The sequence below is a fragment of the Xiphophorus maculatus genome, chromosome 5, assembly GCF_002775205.1.
Source record: "Xiphophorus maculatus strain JP 163 A chromosome 5, X_maculatus-5.0-male, whole genome shotgun sequence".
Lineage (NCBI taxonomy): Eukaryota > Metazoa > Chordata > Actinopteri > Cyprinodontiformes > Poeciliidae > Xiphophorus > Xiphophorus maculatus.
Window position 1 is genome coordinate 26,687,338 of NC_036447.1, and position 21,961 is coordinate 26,709,298.

At 40.7% G+C, this 21,961-nt stretch overlaps 4 protein-coding genes across 5 annotated transcripts; 1 reads left to right on the plus strand and 3 right to left on the minus strand.

Moving 5' to 3' along the window:
- Window positions 1–2,521: 2,521 nt before the first annotated feature.
- On the minus strand, window positions 2,522–6,575 carry LOC102232234 (cyclic AMP-dependent transcription factor ATF-4-like). The gene is made up of 4 exons (XM_005810946.2): window positions 6,404–6,575; window positions 4,763–4,939; window positions 4,259–4,555; window positions 2,522–4,179 (listed from the first exon to the last, which is right to left on the minus strand). Exons 2-4 carry the CDS (start codon window positions 4,809–4,811, stop codon window positions 3,251–3,253), a joined length of 1,275 nt encoding a protein of 424 aa, XP_005811003.1. The 5' UTR covers window positions 4,812–4,939; window positions 6,404–6,575; the 3' UTR covers window positions 2,522–3,250.
- Window positions 6,576–7,697: 1,122 nt separating this feature from the next.
- Window positions 7,698–13,352, minus strand: LOC111608688 (apolipoprotein L3-like). Of its 2 annotated transcripts, none has more exons than XM_023334429.1 (11): window positions 13,303–13,352; window positions 11,848–11,940; window positions 11,611–11,709; window positions 10,947–11,009; window positions 10,716–10,820; window positions 10,358–10,441; window positions 10,251–10,284; window positions 9,607–9,658; window positions 8,955–9,084; window positions 8,683–8,871; window positions 7,698–8,333 (listed from the first exon to the last, which is right to left on the minus strand). In XM_023334429.1, exons 1-11 carry the CDS (start codon window positions 13,309–13,311, stop codon window positions 7,911–7,913), a joined length of 1,281 nt encoding a protein of 426 aa, XP_023190197.1. In that variant the 5' UTR covers window positions 13,312–13,352; the 3' UTR covers window positions 7,698–7,910. The 2 variants fall into 2 exon arrangements, with proteins under 2 accessions (XP_023190197.1, XP_023190196.1); XM_023334428.1 differs by having other exon boundaries at window positions 10,947–11,027.
- A 1,422-nt stretch (window positions 13,353–14,774) lies between these two features.
- rps19bp1 (ribosomal protein S19 binding protein 1) lies at window positions 14,775–16,765 on the minus strand. Its single transcript, XM_005810947.3, has 4 exons — window positions 16,586–16,765; window positions 16,026–16,208; window positions 15,718–15,815; window positions 14,775–15,329 (listed from the first exon to the last, which is right to left on the minus strand). Exons 1-4 carry the CDS (start codon window positions 16,638–16,640, stop codon window positions 15,180–15,182), a joined length of 486 nt encoding a protein of 161 aa, XP_005811004.1. The 5' UTR covers window positions 16,641–16,765; the 3' UTR covers window positions 14,775–15,179.
- A 470-nt stretch (window positions 16,766–17,235) lies between these two features.
- LOC102232754 (3-mercaptopyruvate sulfurtransferase-like) lies at window positions 17,236–21,440 on the plus strand. The gene is made up of 2 exons (XM_005810948.3): window positions 17,236–17,899; window positions 20,716–21,440. The coding sequence occupies exons 1-2, from the start codon at window positions 17,320–17,322 to the stop codon at window positions 21,012–21,014; spliced, it is 879 nt and encodes a 292-aa protein (XP_005811005.1). The 5' UTR covers window positions 17,236–17,319; the 3' UTR covers window positions 21,015–21,440.
- Window positions 21,441–21,961: the final 521 nt, after the last annotated feature.

Sequence of the window (21,961 nt, forward strand, 5' to 3'; positions counted from 1 at the left end):
CACTCGACTCTGCGATGACGTAAAAGGTTTGAGTCTGTGGGAACTCAGCGGACTGTTTACGATGAACACCTGTTCAATGGAGAACTGCAGTGAACCCAAACTACCCAACATGCTGTAGATGTTGTCCCCTGCACTGTCAAAAGACAAAAACATTAGAAGAACCTGTCCTTTTGAATTAACTAATTTTAACACCGCAGCCTTCCTCCCCTCAAAGTAAACCATTATTACCAATAAAGAAAAATGATTTACTGCTACAGGATGTCTCATCATAATGGCGTCAAGAATAAAAACATTTAGATCAGTAGGTAAATGCTTAATATACACAGTTTAGAAAATGTATGTTGGTAATTTGAGTTTCTAGGTGTGCAAATTCGGCATAATTTGCACAAGGTTACCCTTTTTTTAAAAATCTCCCTTCTTTTTTTTAAATGAACATGCGTGAACGTAAATGTGCCGGCACCTGACCAGCTCAAACTGCTTTCGTTGTTTTGTTTTTAAGTAGAGGAATGTACAAGAACAAGAGTAGCCTGTATTTCTTTTCCTCTAGCGATCATGTGCATCGTCTGCCCATCTCGACTGGAACAAGGCAGGAAATGTGTCGTTGAAAAATCTGAAATGCCGATGCGTCCTGGCGAGGTGCAGGACAACCGGACACTTCCAGATCTCTGCATGATCTCAGTGAAACATTTTCAAAGCTTTTCTCATAATTACCAGAGTACTCATCATTAGGTGGAGCTTTAAAGAGCATTTTGATTGCTTTCCACACAAAACCGGCCCTCGTCCTCAGAGCAAGACATCTTAACTAAGGTTCACGTTAGAGCTGGTGTTGGGACACACTGTCCAGTCTGTGTAGGGCTATTTCAGCTAAAAGTGGGTAACACACATTATTCAGGCCAGGGTGTCCTGACTTTTAGTTAGAATTGACATTTTGTTGACATAATCTGTGTAATGAGCACAAGGTTAGCTTTGTACTTTAAATAGAATTACATTAATTTCTTTCCAGAAATACATTAAAAAGAATCTTCAAACATCAATTGAATATTTCTTTTGATTGAATATATTAACAGGTATTTTTTATGATTATATGTATACCAGATATTTGTTGTGACTGTGGTGCTTATTTGTGTCTTCTGAAGAGGACAAGATTGTCGTTGCTGACAAATACACCAAGGAGACGTTTATGGAGTAGATGTGTGCTTAAAGGAGTTTAGTGCCAAGACTAAATTTACACAGCTGCTTAGGAGAAAGCAAATAAAAGCAAATATTTCATTCCCCAACAAAAGGGGGATATTGTAATCATACACAGGAAGAATAAAAGATGTCAGACGTTTGAAAGGTTGTTTGTTGTACTGCTTTCTGTAGCTGCGTTTGGTCAAGTTTTGTTGTCACGGGGTGAAATGCCACCTGGCGTGTCGGGCGTTGAAAAAACGGAACACTATCTGTTTCCTGTCTGACTAGTCTGGTTCCAGAATTACAAGTTCCATTATCTAAATCCGCTTCCTCCCCCAGCTGTTTCGCTTCTCGTTTCATGACAGATGTACTTTTAGCGCAAGGTGTGAACGCGAGACCCTTCCCCCATATGTCGCAATCTGAGTACATCTTGCATTTTACAATCTTTACAATTCAAAGTAAAGTTTAGCACGAAGCAATTCTAATTAGAGCAATTCGGATATCGTTTGAAGATGTATTTAATGTGGGGCATCTATTTGGAAGTTTTAAATTCCTTTTAGCACATTTAGTACATTTTGCCTGAACAATTTTGTGTTTCTTAAGAGTCGATTGGGTCGTTTTGTTGATCGGATGATTGAAGTTTGTAGAAACAAGACATATTGGCATTGTCACAATTTAACCGTTAGATGTTACCACACACCATCACGCTTCCTTCACTAAGCAATTGGGCGCTAGCAAAAAATACAAGACGTTTTTCATTGGTGCAATCTGTCAATGCATCTTTCCTTTCAGATGTGACACTATTTAAAATTAAATAAACAGCCATTTAGTTTCAGACTTGTTCAGTTATTTTTTGTGCCTCAAACCACAGGACTATAACAGAACGGCTGCAACACAAACATACTTTAAGATTTGACCAAAGCCTTATTATATGCATTATCCTGTATTGGTTTTGTCTTCGTCTTCTCAAACCCCCAGTCAGTAATGGAAGATGGCTGCTAGTGTGCCAGGTTCTGCGGGGATCTCTTATCTACAATCAACTGAAATACAATTGAACAGAAATTGCATTTAAGTGCCTTCTGTTGTAAATTGATGCTACATAATCTCAATTACTGATTTCAGAGTACAAACATTATAAATCTTCCAAGTTCAATGTTGTCTAGAGGTATTTTAGGTAGGTAATAATCCTTAACAGGATCAAATGTGTCTGAAACTACTGCTATACATTATTTTCTATATAAATACTGAATTTTAAGTACCAACACTGCCTAACCATGTTTTATGACCAACATACTGAAGGCTGGTGTATGGATCAAATGTATTGCCAATCATATTGAAAAGAGGCAGAACGTCATGTTTAGTATCCATAGATCTTTATTAGGAAACAACCCGAAAGCAATGCGTTTTACAAGCCAACCATGTGCATCAAGTCAGGAAACTACAGCAGACATCAAGATTTATCTACCATTAAATAGAGTCACAAATCCACAACCAAGTGATGGGGGAGGAAAAAAAAAAAAAAGACTATTTACACAAATTCTTGTTGATATTTGACCAACCATTTGAATATTATTAGGCCCCTTTCTGGACTTGAAGCTGTTAAGAGGAAGATGAAACTGGGGGATTATAGCAGGTTAAAAAGAACTCTGCAACGTCAAGGCGGAAGGAAGATCATACTTTGCAGAAAAATTACTTACTACTCTTGGGTCTGGTTGACAACTGAGCTACTTCCGATTCCCGTTTTGCATCCCTAGTCTACAAAATAAACGCAGAAGCTGCCCGTTTGTGCAGGTGGTGATGTAAAGTCACAGTTCAAACGGGGGGCTGAGAGACTAGCATGTACAGATGCTTCACCTAACTACCCCTCAGCCCTCCGTTGCTAGCTAATCTCATTAACTTCCATACTCTTCTCAAACTCTAAAACATTCCCTGTCAGGAATCTGTTTCAACACCTTCACACACCAACCTCTAATTTCCTAACGCTACAAAATAGTTTACTTCGGTAAAGCGCGCAAACATGGAAACAGAAACTAAAGACACCATGACTCTTAACTGCGGAGATTGGGCCATATCCTGGTGTCTAGGCGACTGAGGCGGTCTTCCCGCGGTGGTGTTTGCGGACTTCCTCCATCAGGTCCTTGAGGTACTGGATCTCTCGGCTGATGGACTCCGCCTTCTCTTTCAGCTCGTTGTTTCTATTCTCCAGGTCTTCCAGTTCCGAGCTGAGGTGCTCCTGCTCGACCCTCTTCTTCTGCCGGTAGCGAGTGGCGGCCGTCTTGTTCTGCTCCATCTTTTTCAATTTCTTTTCCACCACCTTGGGTGCACCAGACACTGATTTGATTTTGGGGGTTTTGGGGGAGGGAGGCTGTAGTTTGCAGTAGGGTTTGGTTCTGGAGGAACCGGCGACGGGGGAGTTCGGGGGGGACGGGCGACGTGGGGGCGACCCGGCAGCCGACTCTATGCCGGAGTCGCTTTCGGAGTCGCTCGACTGAGCGGTGCTATGGGACAGATTGGGGAGAGCATCTTTGTTTGACAGAACAACTACGAAGTGAGTGGTGGGAAGAGAGAGCACAATTGGACTGGTGGTCTGAAGGATTTCACTGGAGTTTGAGATGATGGCAGTGGCGACAGATGGGGACATTTTCTCAACATCCAAGACATCAACTTCACTCCCCAGCTCCAACGTGTAGGCCGGAGAGGCGGGAGATGACGAAGGGTGTGGCGATGAAGGCTCGGACTTCAGGACAAGTTCCTGATCTAGCACCACCTCGTCTTCAGCCACAGGAGGGGCTTCTGGAAGTGATGAGGGGACGTCTGGTTCTGGGCTGATGTGCAGGGGTGAGACGGTTTTGTCAAAGGAATCTAGATCCATGTGGGAATCAAGTGAGGCCAGGAGATCTTCAGGGGAGCTTGGCAACTCGGTTGAGCAAGAGCCAATTAGAGATTCCAAGTCAAAGTCGCTCAAGTCGATCTTTTCTGACATCCACTCCATGTCGCCCAAATCGTCATCTGTTGACAAAAAGATTGTTAGCTTTGGTAAAGCTTCAATGAAAAAAGCATTTCAGACATTTTTTAAGCAACCATTTACCTCTGCCATCACCTGCTCCGTGGCCACTGAGCAGATCGCTGGCTCCCAGCAGGGACAGCAGCTCGGCTTCAGGCTTGGTGGGATGAGAGAGGGGAGGGGACGGAGGAGGGGAAGTGGAGGAGAACGGGGAGAAGGACATCGTCTGATAAGGAGAAGTGGAGGATGCGTAGGAAGAAGAGAAAGAGAGGGAGGGCGAAGCAGGCGCCTTCACCTCGAAAGAGGAGGAAGGAGAAAAAGCTTCTTCTTCATCTTGGTCCAGAAGGGGCCCCATGGGGTCAGCCATCAAAAACGAGGACCCTGTGGACAAGCAGTTACCATGAGACTCAACTCTACCAAAGACTAATTATATATATATATATAAAAAAAACACAAACATCTCCCTGCAAATATTTCAAAGTGAGACACAAGATGAATCTTTTTGCAAAACCTCTGAGTCAATAGTTTATACTCAATATTCTGTATTGGAAATAAAGCGTCAACGACATCGGCCGCCCAAACACAAACCTGAGTACAGGGCCTCCATGTCCTCCAAGGCTAGCTGGGAGAGCGTCATGGCTGCTGCTGGTCGGTAATGGCCTCAAAAGGGTTCGGGGAAACAAACGGGAATCTGACGTCAGCAAGTCGAGGGGTCTGGTACTGCTGTCGAGGGCAGCAAAGCTGAGGGTGGTTGCTGAGAGAGACCTGGGGGGAAAAGCATTGCGTCATGGTTAATAGAAATGTAAAATATATTCCTACAATTAAAAACTTATTGATTTCAATTAAAAAGAAAACAATCACATTTGCTCTGGGGACCTTAATGTACACGTCACACATGGAACACATTGCATACAACTCTTTCATATGCCATTCAGGACACCGACTCCCATTCTAAATGTTTTTTTTGTTTTATCAATTATGTCACCAGCTTTTACTTGATGCATTTAGTATGGGACATTTTACAAGTTTACGAGTTCACTGACCGACCCTTCATTACACAGAGCCAGACTAACGTTTTGACATGCGCCGTTTTCTTTAAAGCAAATACTTCTTAAGGGCTTGTAATTATATTATGTGCATAGACCTCATATTTTCCTGAGGTGAGAATAATTTATGTGCTGTAAATCAACCAATAGCACAACAAAGTAAATCAGATTAAATCACTAACATTCCTAAACCTGCATAATACCTAGCCCCAATTCTTATGTGTGTATGTGGGAAAATATACTGTTTATTCTTTGGGATAAAAAAAAACAACAACTGGCATATACATGGTTGGAAGTCAGAAATTTTGCGAATATTTATTGTGGTAAGTACTTATGCCAAATACGTCATTTATGAAAATAAATTAAAAATTGTTGATATAGAATATTTGTATTGAAATCTACAAAAGAGAATTTGTTTTGTCCAAGAAACGGATGGAACACAAAGTGAAGGAAATTAGCAACTATGAAGCATGGTGCTACACAATATGCAACAATTCAGGTTTGGCCAGTGTCAGGGCTGAAACCAATTCAACATTTTCACTTCCTTGAATGAAGCTGCTAACATTCTGGTTACATCTCTGTTGTTGGGGCGGAGGCCAGTTCCAGCTAGTTGCGCCTAAAGCGTCAATGCGTGTTTGATGAGAGACGCCCCTCCCTCCACCGGGGAATAACGTTTCCTAATTTGGTCATGCATTGGGCGACAGGCTCCGCCCTCTTGTATGAGTCACCGCTAAGATGTGTGAGGATGACCGCCATTTTCACAACCGCGCCATCTGTGCATGGCGGTCGAACGAGGGTGGAAAAAACGGCCCGCGCCATCTTGGCCACGCCACGTCGACAGTGTCTAATGTATACAAACACGACAACTGTTTAAAATAAGCACGTGTATTACCGCAGTTATAGCACTTCTTTAAATAATAAAAACTATTTCATTAACTTCCATTTAAATTAGGCGACATAAGCCCTACGTTTAAGTACAGTCATCATAAACTGCCGCCGGGTGGTCAGCTACAGCCGCCACGCTGAAATTTGACACCAAACCACTAAATTCTTATAATTTAAACTATTTTGTGTAATCGATCAAACTTCAAAACGCGAGGCCACGTAGCAAAGGCAACAATGGGAGACACAAAACTGCCCACAAAAAGGCCTCGCAATGCGACAATGAATCAAAAATACTTACGCCATTTTGCAAGAAATAGCCAGTGCACTTAGCCGCTGCACTGCCGAGTTTTTGCCGCTGCAAAAGTTGCTGCCGCACGCCTTTACACTGCCATGTTTGAGCTTTAGAGCTTCTGACGACTATCTCTCTCAATGTACAGCTACACAACCGAAGAACAGGCGGAGACGACCGCACCGAGCTATAAGAGAGTCGAAGCACTGCCTCCTGTATTCTTCCGCGATTAGAGGCGTTTGTTTTAACTACAATGACAGCACGAGGGGTTTCCGTAGGAGAATACGAACGAAGACACGGGTAGCTCCGCTCGCCAGGAGAATGGTGTAGTTTAAAACAAACTCATCCCTGTGAACGTCATCGACGGCTGGCAGAGTTTCAAAACAGAACTCCTACGTCAAATGTAGGTCAGTGTAGGATGTAAACAGTAAATCAAGAAGCAGTTTGTTGGCACTCATCCTTGGTTTTCATCTGACACAAATATCCTGTTGCTAAACAGAAAATACCTTTATGGGGAACACTTTCATTCATATTTTCTTAATGCGTTTTTAGATAATGAGAAAATTATCTGTATGCATTTCTATAACGTTTTAACAGTAATCTCTTGTAGTAATGTCTCGTTCTCGCAAGGATTAGTATATATATATATATATATATATATATATATATATATATATATATATATAGTAAAACTATTTTTATAGAGATAAATTTAATAAGGTTCTCTTCCATTCACTTTCGGTCACAAGTTGGATTTTATGTTTATTTTGTTGTGTAGTTACGTTTTTGCAGTTAAATTAGTAGTCTTTCTTCTGACTTCTCATTTGTAGTTTCATTCCTTATTTTAGTTAGTCTGGCCTTTTCTGATCTGTGTTTACCTTACTTCCTGTTTTCGTTCTCTTCTGTTTTTGTGGTTGTTTTTTATATTATTATTAAGTTGAGTGGTTTTCTGTTTGTGTGCGGTTTTCTAGTTTCTTCAAACAAAAACCCAACCTCACCGTCTTCAGACCCGAAGCTTCATGATACAAAACTTGAAAACAGTGTAATTGTTAATGCCGCTTCACACTCATGTTCAGTAGATGGCGGTATTCGCCTTGAAGTTGCTTGCGATCCGCCATCATAGAAAAGAATGAAAAGAAGAAGTGGTCGGCCGGGCTGAAAACTGTGCTGCCCCCTGGAGGCTAATATGTGCCTTTAACTTACATTTAGAGTGACAGACAACAAAACCAGACACCAAATAAGCGACACTCATTCCACCGTGATGTTTCATCCTTGACTACAGAACTTTATTAAGAAAGCTCAATCGTAAAAAAAAAAACAAAAAAACATGAAATACCAAAGAAGCCAATAGATCAAGGAAAAGAAAATACAAGCTTATTTTCTAGTGTTTACAATCATTACATGTAGGCTGATTAAGCATTTTAAAATATTGCATGAACCTAGAAAAACCCCAAGTTGAACCATAACCTGCTGCCATCTTGTGCCTTCAATTTCTGAAAGGTACAATATTTATCTTTTAAACATCCCTGAACTCATCATTTATCATTTGAAGCTCTTCCAGACCAGAAGCAAGGTCTTTGGCTAGTTTCCGGATATTTAAGGCGAGCTGCGACGCGAGCTTTTTCTTCACCGTCTGCCCATCTTTATTGAAGTAGATTTCCATGCCGAGTGCGAAGCCATCCAGCATAACGGAAACCTTGTTGCTCTTCTCTGAATCCACGGAGCTCTCTTTCCCAATAGTCAGTTGCACCGCAGAGGCTGCCTCCTTTGACACCATCTTGTCGTTGTCCACCATGTCTTTGAGAGCAGACACACCGTCGCGCTTCAGCAGGTCCATGCCCTCGTTAATGAACTTCAGGGATGTTAGGATTTCTTCATAAGCCTCTTTGAACTCCTGAAGGGTCCTCTCAATTTTCTTTTTGTCTTGATTTAGATTAGCCTGGAAAAAAAACCCCAGATGTTAGAAGTTCAGAAATTGTGTTTGTTGCACTAAAAATAATTCTGATATTTATTTACTTCCCTTTATTCGCTTCACTTTATTAACTAGCAACACTGCTGTAGGTAAAAGTCATTCTGTGAGTGGAGCATGTTCAACAACAGCAACGCAAAAGAAGCTAATGATTGGAACATTGAGATTAAGGAAAAGATTTGGGGAAATGTGAGTTAGCTGAAACTATTAAATAATTTACTAATCACAATGCAACTGCAGGATTTTCTAACACTGTGGCAATTTAGTGAAAGTATAAACAAAGTCCCGAATAAGTCCTGAGTAAGCGTTTTCATGTTACCTTGTTTGCGATGGCTGCTGACGCCCCAGTGACGCCGCCAGCTGCAGCCACTCCGGCCCCAACAACGGTCAGGGCCAGTGAGGCTCCCGCTGTGAAAGGGGCCAGGATCACCCCGGCGGCAGCTGCCACTCCTCCTGCTGCTGTTGATGCTCCTCCAGTGATGCCAGCGATCTTTGTTCCCTTTGAAACCTGAAAGCATTATCGTTCTCACGTGATGCAATGAACTCAGCTCGGCCAAAAGTCAACAGACTTATTGTATTGTGTAACATTACCTTGTCCAAGTTGTCAGCGATGCTACGTAGCTCTGAGATGAGCACTTTAAGTTTCCCATCATGTGTGGACATTAGTTGGATGTAACTCTGGATTGCTTTGTACAGATGCCCAGCTTTAACATTGATGTCCCTGGAACATTACAAGAAGATCTGACTAGTTTGAACATGTTCAGTACAGAAAGATGGGCGTTAAAACATTTGAACCATTGAGAATATAGACACTGGAATATATAAGTATAAGATACTAAATTTGGGAGGGGGCTACAACCAAAACTTGTAAATAGTCTTAAATAAAAAGCAGCAATTAGATGAGAACCTGTTCTATGTTCCATCCAATACACATCCATTCCTGGATGCGTATTTTGGGGGTTCTTCTGTTCATCAATTCATCACAGGGCAATACAGAAACACACCAACATGCAGCCACACACTCATAGCCAAGGAGAATCAGACAGTCAACCTAACAGTCATGTCTGTGGACTGCAGGAGGAAGCTGGAGTACCAGGAGAGAGAGAACCCACATATGAGGCTTTTGAATCTAGGCGATTCTTGCCACGAGGGAACAGCGCTACCAGCTGCTCTGTTATTTTCTGTAATTTATTCTAGAAATATTCCACCTGTAGTAGAACACGAGATGCAATAGTCTACTTACTGTTCGATGGATAATTGTTTAAGTTTGAGGTTCTTCAAAACGTCGTCCAATGCTGCAAATGAACAAAAAACACTTCAGGTTAGGTTTGCCCCTTCTTCTTTGTATGCTTCAACAATCTGAACCTCTGCTTTTTAGCCAGTAGAAAGTTGCAACTACTAGTATTTGTTTATTTCTCTTAATAATTTTAATTGGTAGAGTATTTGATTAGTTACTGAAACAAACAGACATGCTTAAATCCCCTCTATAGATTGTACCTGAAAGTTTTATATTCTGCCTTGTTTTTACTGATAATGAGCATAATACCCTTTTGGATCAGTAGTATGATTGCCTACTAAACCAAAAGAACTAAGAACAACGTCGCTGTTGATACATTTCATACTGGACTCACATAAAAACTGTTCTTTTAAGTAGACTTTGAGCAGATTACAGAAGGTTTACTTTGAATAATTGGTTTTGATTTGTCCCCACGGCGAGTACAAACCGGTCCCTGCGTAGTACAAAATGTCAATTGCTTTTATATCTGAAAATGTAGGATATGAAAACAGCAAAATGGCAAAACTGGTGAAGGGACAAAATGGCTGGCACCTCAACAAAATGATTTCATTTCACATTGGATGGTAAATAATTTCAGTCATTTCACTCACGTGTCATTGGCTTGCAGGAAATCGATGAGTCGTCCTGCATACAGACAGAGTTACAGCAAAACGTCAAAGCTCCATTTGGAGGATCTACTGAAGTTGAAAATACTCACCTGTTTTATAATTTTCCTTGTGGCCTGTTCGCTCGCTGGCCTGATCAGCAATGGAGGACGTTGTTGGTAATGGTCGTTAAAAGTCTAGCAAAAAAATGAACAGTCAAGTTTTACGATTGAGTCGGTTCTTGCCATTAAGTTTGTTGTACTCTCACAACAAAACTTCTCACAAAGCTTCTAAACCTTTTCAGCACACACACACTTAGCTCACGTACCTCCATATGCACTTGGAAAGGCCATGTGTTGTGATAGCTTTTCTAAAACGTAATAACTTCCACATGGAGTTGTTGGTTTTGGAAACAAAACCAACAACTCAGCACAACTCAATAAACATAAAAACAAAAAACAAAACATATACCTTGACTAGGTCTCTGACATTCATGGTTTGGTCTTGTTCAGCGCATTGTCCTCTGACATTCGCCCGTGAGATCACCGGTGGAGGAGTGGAGTCCCCCGAACCGTCCTGTGTTGACGACACACAAAAACACGAATGTCACGAATGGTTGCAGAATTTCATTCCAAAGATTTTTAATAATGACTCGCACTACTGCATAGAAGTATGAATTTAAAGATTTCTTCTCTTTCGAACCTCAGAGGGAGGAGGGTCACATCTCAGCCACTCTTCATCAACGGCTCGTGAGCTTATCTTCCTCTGAAGAGAAACGGGAGACTGCAAACGGTAAGGCCAAGTTTATTTGTACAGTCCCATTCATAAAATGAAGTGATTTACAGGATCAAAAATACAAAATAAACAAAAATAAATTAAAAGGAAAATACAATGAAGTTAAGAAGGACATTTAAAGAGGTCATGAAAGGAAACTTTCACGTTTGAAGTAAGAACAAATAAATGACACATCATGGAAATCAACAGATGTTACAGGGTATGTTACAGTAAACAAAATTCATGATTTAAATGGGTCCACAGTTTCTGCACATCTCAGGGTGCATTCGCATCAGCCTTTTAGTCCGCTTTAATTGAACTCTAGTTCGTTTGCCAAGAATGTCTGGTTTGTTAGGGGGATGGTGTGAATCCGCAATCCAACTCTGGCCCGCCTAAAAACCTAAGTCTCAGTTCTGTTGAAGTGAACTCTGTTTGGGTTTGAAATGTTTTAGTGGCGGCCTGGCCAGCAGCGGAGGAGGTTGGGGCTTAAAGATAACCTTATCCACCTTTGGAGAAAAAAAAAGGTATTCTCCACACCAGTCAAATAATACAAATATTTCTCAAAAAAAAAGCACAAAAACCAACTGTATACCTGGACTTGCTCTCTGATGTTTTCATGTTGTTCAGAATATTGTCTTCTGACATTCATGCGCGAGGGCACCGGTTGAGGAGTGGAGTCCTCCAAACCGTTCTGAGTTGACAACACACAAAAACAAACGTCACCTTGTCGGTTAAAGACTTTTAGCAATGCATCAACTATCAACATTCGTGGTAATGATCCACACTGCTGCATCGGAGTATGAATTTAAAGATTTCTTCTCTCTCAAACCTGAGACTGAGGAGGAGCGGAGTCACATTTCAGCCAGTCGTCATCAAAGGATCGTGTGTGAAGGCGTATCTTCCTCGGGAGAGGAACAGGAGGCTGCAAATGGCAAGGCGTGGCAGGTAAGCTACGATGGACAAAAATCCTGATTTAAACGAGCCCTAAACAAATGTGGCCCAATAATGAAGCCCTGAGGAACCCCACCTTCTCTTTGATCATTCAAATTTAGAACTGGCAGATGTTAACAGTAGTGCCAGTTTAGAACAATACAAGGAAATTCTTCCAGGTTTTCCACCTGTTCAGTCATAATGTTATGATCGAGTGAAGATATAAAACCTTTATGACAAAAAGGAAATTCTAGGTAAGTGTTTGTGTTAATTCTTTTCCTGTCAGAGCTGTGCTGTGGTTAAGAACCTGGCTGGGTTAGGCCTTCATAGAATATGCCGCAGAAGAACGCACCGCTAATTGGAGCCTTTAATTGTCTGCTGTGTAACCCATGACAATGTTCCAAGTTTTACAAATAAATTATTTGCAAAGGCCAATTTATTTATTCAGTGGACGTAATCAACTGCAGTTACATGAGTGCTTGGAAAGCGGTTTCTCAACTTGCTTTGCACATTTTTGCGAGTAGATTGCGGAGTTGAAAACAAGTCCGAAGCCTTTCACAAAACATATTCAAGCGTGTCGTGGAACGTTTAAAGACCAACGGACAGCAGAAACAATCCTGCACGGCTTGTCCAACAAGGTTCACTGTCTAGCTGGTGCAGATTTAATACTTTCACTTTTAGTTTCAAACACTTCTCAGAAAGTTTCGTAAGATAAACTTGATAAATTGATAAACATAGTTATCAATTTATTATTATTTTGTTTACAGTAACAAATGGCTGGAGCAGTTCAGTGTGAAAATCTGGTGGGTTTAAAAATGAGTTCAGAATTATGATTTATTACATAAACACTTCATATTTATGAAAAAGTTAGATGTTCTTACAACGTGTGATGAAAGGTGACATTAAAAGCCTTCTCAACTCTCAAAACATGCGTAATAATTGTTGCTTTGAACATTTTGGTATGGGACATATTTATTTTCACCATCACATTTTTTGTTACATTTTTTTGTGCAAAGGTTTTTTTGTTTTCTGAGTAGGACATGGTGTAGTATTCAAACATTTAAATATCATATTCTGATTTACGTAAGAAACCTTTAAAAGTATAGCTTTAAGGCAAAAGAATGACTTTTAGCCAAACGGTTTCTGAGATCATGTGTATATGAAAAAATTTTCACAAAATTTAAAGCTGGATCAAAGCAGATCAGAGCTTTGATCGTGTAAGAATATGACACTGTTATGTATTCATGACAAAATTGACACCTTCAAAGCTTTAAAAGCTCCGGTAGGTATTTTTTCTTTTTTTTTTTTTACTTTTTCTCTCGTTCAAATTCTTGAAAAAATAAAATTCTCTCACCTGCTCCATGGTGCAGCCTGCAGGATCCTGTTGCTCTGAGTTAAAAATGATTGTGGCTCATGTGGGGACATTTGACGTATAACAATGTAAAATTTTAACTGATTAAAGGGCGTGACAAAAGAAACAAAACGCCTCTCTTGGCTCTGAGTGACTGAACGTATCCAGTCTCAGTGATCTGAACCACAAGCTGAGAATCTGTGGAACTGGAAAAGACCCGTCTGAACATCCATTTCATGTTTTGTTTTTTTTACATCTGAGTTGTTTTTCCAGATTTTATTTTAGAAAGGTAGCATAAGAAAATGCCGTTCTTTACAGCATTCACAGATTCAAGTTTTCTGGAATGTTAGGAATGTAGCAGCTGAGCTTCTAGTGAGCCAGAATCAACGGTATGGAGTCCGAAACAAACATTTTCTATGTGAGGGAAAACAAAAGTTTCTTAAAGTTATTATGAATTTTTCTCAGTGTCTCATCAAACATTTGGCTAATTTGATTCTGTATCTGTTTGGATGACCATCCATCTTATTATATTCGTTACAATGCTATGGTAGGTTAGATTTCGTTAGCATCTCCCGATACAAAGGTGGTAATTGTTCTGGTATGTAGTGAGTTGTACTGTTTATACAACTGCTTGCATAAACAGTACAGTACAGGCTTTTGCTTCAACAGTTCATATGTTCAGTTTAGGGCTGTTGTAAATGAATATTTTAGTAATCAAGTAATCTATTGATTATTCTTACAATTAACTGGATAAAACAAAAAGTTAAAACATTGGTAAAATGTCTGTAGTCCAGCTTTTCGTTTATGTATTCATCTTCAGTCAGTCTAATAGATGAACTCTCACCTTGCCCAAACATTTACAGCTTTTGTGTTCATGTTAGAGACGGGATTTAACTCCGTCGTTCGTCACACACAGAAACTCATCTACCAGTTATGTACCGTCACGATGAGCTCCGCCACCCATTTGTTGCAACCGGAGTGATATGGAATAAATTTTCCTGTTCGTCCATAAAGCTACACTGAGGTTAACTATTTAATGTGCAGCCGCCCGCAGTGTTCAGTCTATCCGCTCACCTGTGTAAATACACCTGCAGCTCTTCCCCGCTGTTCGCTCTGAACCGCCACCAGGCAGCAGCTCCGGGAGGAGAAAAGCTGCCGAACTCCAGTCATTTTAAGGATGCTTATTGGTACCCCGAAAACAATAATAGCCCGGACATTATGATCAATCAATGAATCAACCCAGACCGAACTTGAAAACTGGAGGTTATGCTGCCAACACTTAGCTTTCATCAACAACTCAGGTGGAATTGAGAGCTCTGCGCAACGCAATAACCCGGCCGGAAAACGGTGCGTTAAATAATAAAATATAACTTAAAGCGTTGAGGCCGATGAATTTTCCTCGAGGAATTTTAATAATCGAGGTACTCGAATCAGTCCAGGAATCGTTTCAGCCTTAGTTCAGTTTTGTTGTTCAGTTAAAGTTTGAGTCTGCAACTTTAATCAGATGCACAATACAGAGATATAAATAAATATAAATACTTCACACTGTAATATCGTGTCAAGCATTTGAACTCAAACATGTTTTCTTTTCTTCATCATTTTTTAATTAGAAAATCATAATGTGCACAAATCATCCACTACTGTTTTCCACAGTAAGTTTTGAAATATGATCTAATAAACCTGTACACCCCACCTCTAAATAGGGAGGGTGTATTACTGTTTCGGTAACAAAAGTATTTCTGTGGATTGCAGTGGAACCAAATTCTAGTACAGTCTCACTGAAAAATCCACTTTGATCCACACAACACAGTCCGGCTGCTTTCTCCGTGGTTTGTGTCCTTTTTTAATTAATTTTTTAATGTTTCCCCTCAGAGTTGGTGTCATTTCTTTTCCTCCACAGTCCTGCCAAAGTATTCCCTCTGGAACCGCTGGAACTCCTCCTCCGTGAACACCGACTGAGCCTCCCTGGACTTTTTCACAGGTTCGTCCGGGCGATTTCTTGACTGCCTCCCTCTGCTGTGCCTCAAAATCTGAGTCACACCAAAAGAAGGAAAAAAGAATCAATCGTGTGTGCATGTCATCAAATGTCACGGTTTCTTTATTTATGTGAAAGCGTACTGAAAACACTAACAGTATGGCTTTGATTTATTGTACATTTATTCAGTTTTCTTATAAAGTGCTTTAAAATGACAGTTGTTTTCAATTTTTCAATAAATAAACTAAGCTGAAGAAATAATAAAGGAATCAGTGTCTGACTTATTTTGGCCATAAACATGATTTTCAGGACATGGATGATCGCTGTGATAATTTAATCTGATATTTCAGCATCATTTGGTTAATTTTTGTTTATGTGCATTTTTTTTTAGTGATGGATTAAAAAGCTAGCATAGTGATAAGTGAGAAATAACTCGTCATTACCTTCTTTGCATCAAAGGCTTCTGCTTTGCCTGTTGTTTTCAAAAAGTACTTCAGATTGGCACTCAGCTGGCTCTTTGGTTGGTTTTTCCTAAAATCCTCTGCAAGAATACAAAAAAATTATAATTTAAGCCTCTTCTTTTTACACAGTACCATAAAGATATGGTGGATATAGAATGTAAGTAGCCAAGACAATTCTTTTCTCCACGGTGTTTGAGACACATCTGACCAGCTGTGTAACCTACTACAGCTAATCCTGATTCTGGACACAAATGGTTAAAATCAACTGAAGTATGAAAGCACGTTCTGACCCACTGCTGATCTGATCCGCTTGTCTTTGACTGTGGCCTTGCTTTTCCTGGGCCCGAGGCGGCCCTGCAGCCTCTTGACCTGTTTGGTGACCCCCTGCCGCTTGGTGCTGACCAGATCCATCACTGTGGCTGAGCTGGGGGTCTGCTTCTTCTTCGTCTTCTTCTTCTTCACTCGACTGCTGTCTGGAAGAAGCCACAGGAATGTCAGATTAGGATGGAGCATGTCCTCAATGTTACTAAGATTATTTAGTGCCTCGTTTGTTGGTTTTATTTAGTAAAGACAGCCGCAACAAAATATTGCATACTTTTTGAAAGCATTGTGCTTTTGTCAACTACACCAGTGACTGCCCAACAGTTCAAAACACATTTTCAAAAAGGTTTTATTTCTGACTGAATACTGAATATTTAAATTAGTTTTTCATTTAAAAAACATTCAAATAAACATAGAAACATTATTTAAAACTTAATTTCACCTAGACAAAATTAAAAACCAGCTCTTAGCCTCAAATTAGCTCCACCGCTAATGTTAGCATCGTAACAAGCTAACAGGTTAAACTGACCTTTAATATCATCGTTCAGCAGCTCCAGGCCTCTCCTGACCAATGACGCTGACATCTTCGCCTAACAATATCTGATTTGTTGCACTGTATTCAAACTACATCTAAAGTAACCTGCTTTAAAACTACCAAACAAACATGTGAGTCCGACAGCTTCCTCGTGTGTGCTCACTGAAAGCAGCTCCCCGCACAACAACTGATAAGCAATTAGTTCCTACCCAACAATAACAATCGCAATCATGCTAACACAAAGTAATGCTGCTACTACTACTATTATTATTACTACTATTACTACTACTACTACTACTACTACTACTACTACTACTACTACTACTAATAATAATAATAATAATAATAATAATAATAATAATAATATACTATCTCTTTTATGCTGGTCTTGTCAAGATGTATTATTTATTATTAAGCAATAATAACACAATAAATATAAACAAGGCAATCATTGTGGGAAGAAAATTTCCGAACTTTTAAAAATGTGTTTAGGTAAAATTTTGCTATGAAGCTTTTAAAAAATAAAAAAAAATCAATGTTTTATGTTGATATAAACTGCTTCAGGGTAAATAAAGACTTTGGATAGCTGTGAACAGAAGGTGGACGCGCGCTCTTCTCTCGGCTGCTGTTACCTTTACACCTACTGCCGGGTTCAACCCTCTGCAGAGGTCCGACTCCATACCCAAGCCGACACAACAAGCGGCTCGCTCTCCTCTGCCGGACCCACCATGGCGCTTCAAGCTCGAGCGCTGGTCAGCACTAAATGGCTCGCGGACGCGATAACGACTCGGGGGAAAATGCGCGTCTTGGACAGCTCGTGGTATTTGCCCAAAATGGGGAGAAACGCCAAAAGGGAGTTCAAGGAGAGGCACATCCCCGGCGCCGCGTTCTTCGACATAGACCAGTGTAGCGACAAAACCTCCCCCCTGGACCACATGCTGCCGTCGGAGAAAGTTTTCGCAGATTACGTTGGGAATTTGGGAATAGAAAACGACACGCACGTCGTGATATACGACCGCAGCGACTTCGGTGCGTTCTCGGCGCCCCGCGTTTGGTGGATGTTCCGGGTGTTCGGGCATAACGCGGTGTCTCTGCTGAATGGGGGGTTCAGGAACTGGGAACTGGAGGGTCGACCGGTTAGCCATAAGTATGTCAGACCCTCTCCCACCGAGTTCAGGGCGTCCATAAGGCGCTCCTGGATTAAAACCTATGACGACCTGCTGAATAACCTGGACACCAAACAGTTCCAGGTGGTGGATGCCAGGTCCGCGGGAAGATTCCGAGGAGTGGACCCTGAACCCAGAGACAGTGAGTATAAGATAATCCCCCAAATGACTTTCAACTCTGAGCTGTAAGGTGACCGTGACCTTCACAGTCACCTTGGCAACTCAAGACTGAAAGTCATCTCCAAGCAACACTTCATTAAGGTTTACAGCTACAGAATTCCACTTTTAGGATGTTATTGTCACAAAATCACTTCCTCCCAATAACCAGCCAATGCTACAAATCAGACACTTGTTTTGTTTTGTGCAGTTTTCCTAAACAGAAAAGTGCAGAACAAGGTTGTTGTTTTTTCTTTCTTTTTGGGGTAAAAATCTCATAATGTGAACTAAAGACTTGGGCATTTGCTCAACTCTCTGCATGATGGCACAAAAGTGGCACTGCATACTAGCTTGAACATTTCAAATGGTGAAGTAAGGCAAGGTGGAGGCAGCAGCATCCTGTGGAGATGCCTTTCTTCACCACAAAGTTGCAATGACCAGCGTTAAAGATGCAGTATGTAACTTTTATAAAAATAAAAACTGTTTTACATATTGATTTAGACTGTCACCATGTTGTGACATATTATACCGTCATGTCGTGACGGTATAATACGAGGTGGATAATCTGTGAAAAGGTCAATCTCCTCCCTGATTATTACTTTTACGCAAAAAATCAATGACATAAACGCTGATAGAGACGTGTTGTTGTTGCAGAAGGTGCTTCTGTCGACTCGCAGGGGTCGAACATAAATTCTCACTGTGCTTTTCAAATGTTTGTTCTGTAAAACATTTAGCAATAATTTTAAACTGTGCATCATTTCACAACTCTGTGTTACTTCATGTTGGTGTAACCACACACAATCAAAATAAAGTAGATGGAAAGTTGCATTAATAAATCGAGAAACATGAGAAAAGTTTAAGAACTTTGAGCTAGCATTTCTAAAAAAAAAAAATTTTTGTGCTGAAATTCAACATTTTTAGTGTTTTCTTCACATGAATGAAAGCGTTTTGGAAGAATTAGCCATCATAAGAGGATAAAAGTATTGTGTTACCTTTTTTTTACGTGTGGCTTGTCAGACAGCTTCTGTGTTTAGGGAGATGTGTTGGTTTTCAGTCCTCTGGGTGGAAGTCGAGTGACCACTCTAAAGGTTTTTGTTTCACACAGGAACACCAGGGACTGGATAACGTTTTGAGTTTTTGCACACATCACTTAAAATGCTTTCTACTGCAAAAAGACCTTAAATTACACCATCAGATGGAATGCTTTGCAAGGTCAAAATTAGGAAACCCCTAAAAATCTACGTCAAACAATAATAGACATGTAAACAATTGAGTCCAACGGGTATCGGAATCAACATAAAAAATATTAGACCAGTGCATTTCTTTGAGATAAAGGAAGGAAAGAAATAAAACACTAACATGGAGGTGGAGAACTGGGTTGCAGATTGGTAACGTGGAGTATTGACCAAGGGCCTTCTGCGTATCCGGTGTGACCTCGTATGAACTAGGAAAGGCTTGAGTCACTTAAATGTCATTGGGAAAGTGGAAGAAACTTTAAGTTAAAAAAAAGAGGAAGTGACTCAGTCAGATGTGTCCTCTTTCTAGTTAACTTTTTACTAAAATGTGCTTAATATGACGTTCATGTCAAAACTTACACCACTTTAACTACCATGATACTTAAACAATTAGTGGGGCTTTCCACAAACTGTTTTTAGAAACGGACAAGAATGAACTCAGAGGACTGCTGCAGCTTTACTTAATGTATGAACTGTCTAGTGTGTTCATTAAAATGACTGGTTATTATTATTCAGTTGCCTGTTCATAATTAAACCTTCACAATTGAGCTGCACAGTCACACTAATAATTGTAACATCATTGTGTTTGATAGGAAAATCACAAAGGGCTGCAGTATTTTAAAGGCTGTTATATATCAAGTGCTAAAGGTTCTCACTCTGCATGCTACTCACATAATTGGCTAATTGGATGGACTCTAAGCACTTGATGTCCACACCTGGTGCAGATTATTGCGTCTGAGGTGCTGAAGTTCAACAACAGCGGTAGAAAAGAAAGCAAAGAGGAAGACGAATGTGTGATGGTTTACAGTAATAGTCATGTGAAAAAAAATGCATAAACTCCTAAATAATGATCATATATTGATGTATAATCGTCCTTTAGATGTTTTTGGGAAATAATCTGATAGAAATAGGACTGAAACGATTCCTCGAGTGATTCGAGTACCTCGATTGTTAAAATTCCTCGAGGAAAATTGATCTGCCTCGAAGCTTTGTTATATGCAGACGGTGCATTATTTAAGGCACCGAGTTCCGGCCGGGTTATTACTTGCGTTGCGCAGCGCTCTCACTTCCTCCTGAGTTGTTGACGACAGCTACGTGTTAGCAGCATAAGGTCCAGTTTTCAAGTTCGGCCTGGGAGGCTTTTATTGATTGATGATAATGTCTGGGTTTTTGTCGTTTTTCGGGGGACCAATGAGGATCCTTAAAATGACTGGCGCGATGTCACTTCACGTATCAACCACGGACTATAACTTGACCTTTCTTGTTGTAAAAGAAAAGTCAACACTGAAAGTAGTGTTGTAGAAGTTAGAAATACTGCCACCTACAGGTGGTAGTTAGCAGGCACTTAAACCCAATGCTATTGACCATCTTTATGGAAAAAAATCTCACAATTATGTATTAGCACAAAAAAATGCAGGGATCTGTTGATTTTGTGTAATTGCTGTGTTACAATACTGTGTTTTCTGTCTTTTTAAATGTCATAAAACGCCTCTTACTTTTAGCTCTTAGGAACTATCTCTAATCAAGAAACAATTCCATAATTATCTCTCTCCTTTCCGTCTCACAGACACTGAGCCCGGCCACATCCCTGGTTCCGCCAGCATTCCCTTTCAGTCCTGCCTGTCCGAGTCCGGACACTTCCTGCCCAAGGAGAACCTCCGGGAGCTCTTCGTCCGAGCCGGAGTGGACCTCAGCCGCCCCGTGTGCGTGTCGTGTGGCTCCGGCGTGACGGCGTGCGTCCTGGCGCTGGCGGCCCACGAGTGCGGACACTCTGAGGTGTCCTTGTACGACGGGGCGTGGTCGGAGTGGTACACCCGTGCCGTTCCCGAGCACGTCATATCCGAAGGCCGGGGGAAGCACTTGTGATCGGCCGAGAAGACGTAGCGTGGGACTAGATGACGAGAACCTCGTTCAGCACATAAAGTTACAAAGTTACAGCCAGCCGGGAATCTGGCATGGAAAGAATCAGCCTTCAATTTCTAGTTTAACGTTACAAAGAAGGTTTTTCATCGGCTCTTAAATGGACACTACGCCACCTTTATTTAATCCATGAGTACACAGAAGTATTTACACATGGATGATTCAGCTCAGATAACTACATCCTGTTTTTGTTCATCTTGTGCAAATATATCACAAGTTTTATTGTAACTTATATCCAAAAGTGGGACAGATACTTTTCATCCAATGTGTATACTATTAAAGACAAAGCACCATATGAACACTAAAAGTTTTTACTCAGTGTGTTTACAGTTGGAACGGTCATTTTTTAAATAAAGTTTGGGTTTGCTTTCAGCCGTCTCTGTGTGTTCAACACTGAATGTGTGTTTGGATGTTAAGCAACCTTTCAAGCAACTTTTGGCCCCGTAGAAAACACACAGCACTGATCCGGAGTCTAGATTGCATCGTTTGCTAAAACGATGAGCTGAGTCGATGAACTTCTGACCTATGACCTGTACTTTCTAAATGCTGTTTTGTGCACATGATCGCATTCTGATCGTGGAGCATATTTTCCAGTAAGACATATGCTCATTGCACAACAAAGAAGAAAATAAACAGCATCAAACCGACTTTTAAACAGCAAATCCAGAACTTTCCTGGATTTGCTATAATATGCTGTTTTTATCAAATTTCATTGAAATCAGAATATCAAAATCAAAAGCTCGAGCAACTGTCCCTGCCGCCTGTTTGACGCTGTGAAGCTCACAGGAAATTAACAGCATCCATCGCTATGACGAGAGAAGCGCCGAGCCGTTAATACTGATCCGATATTTGGAAGTGTGGCCAACATGGACTGAATGACTTCATCCACTTCC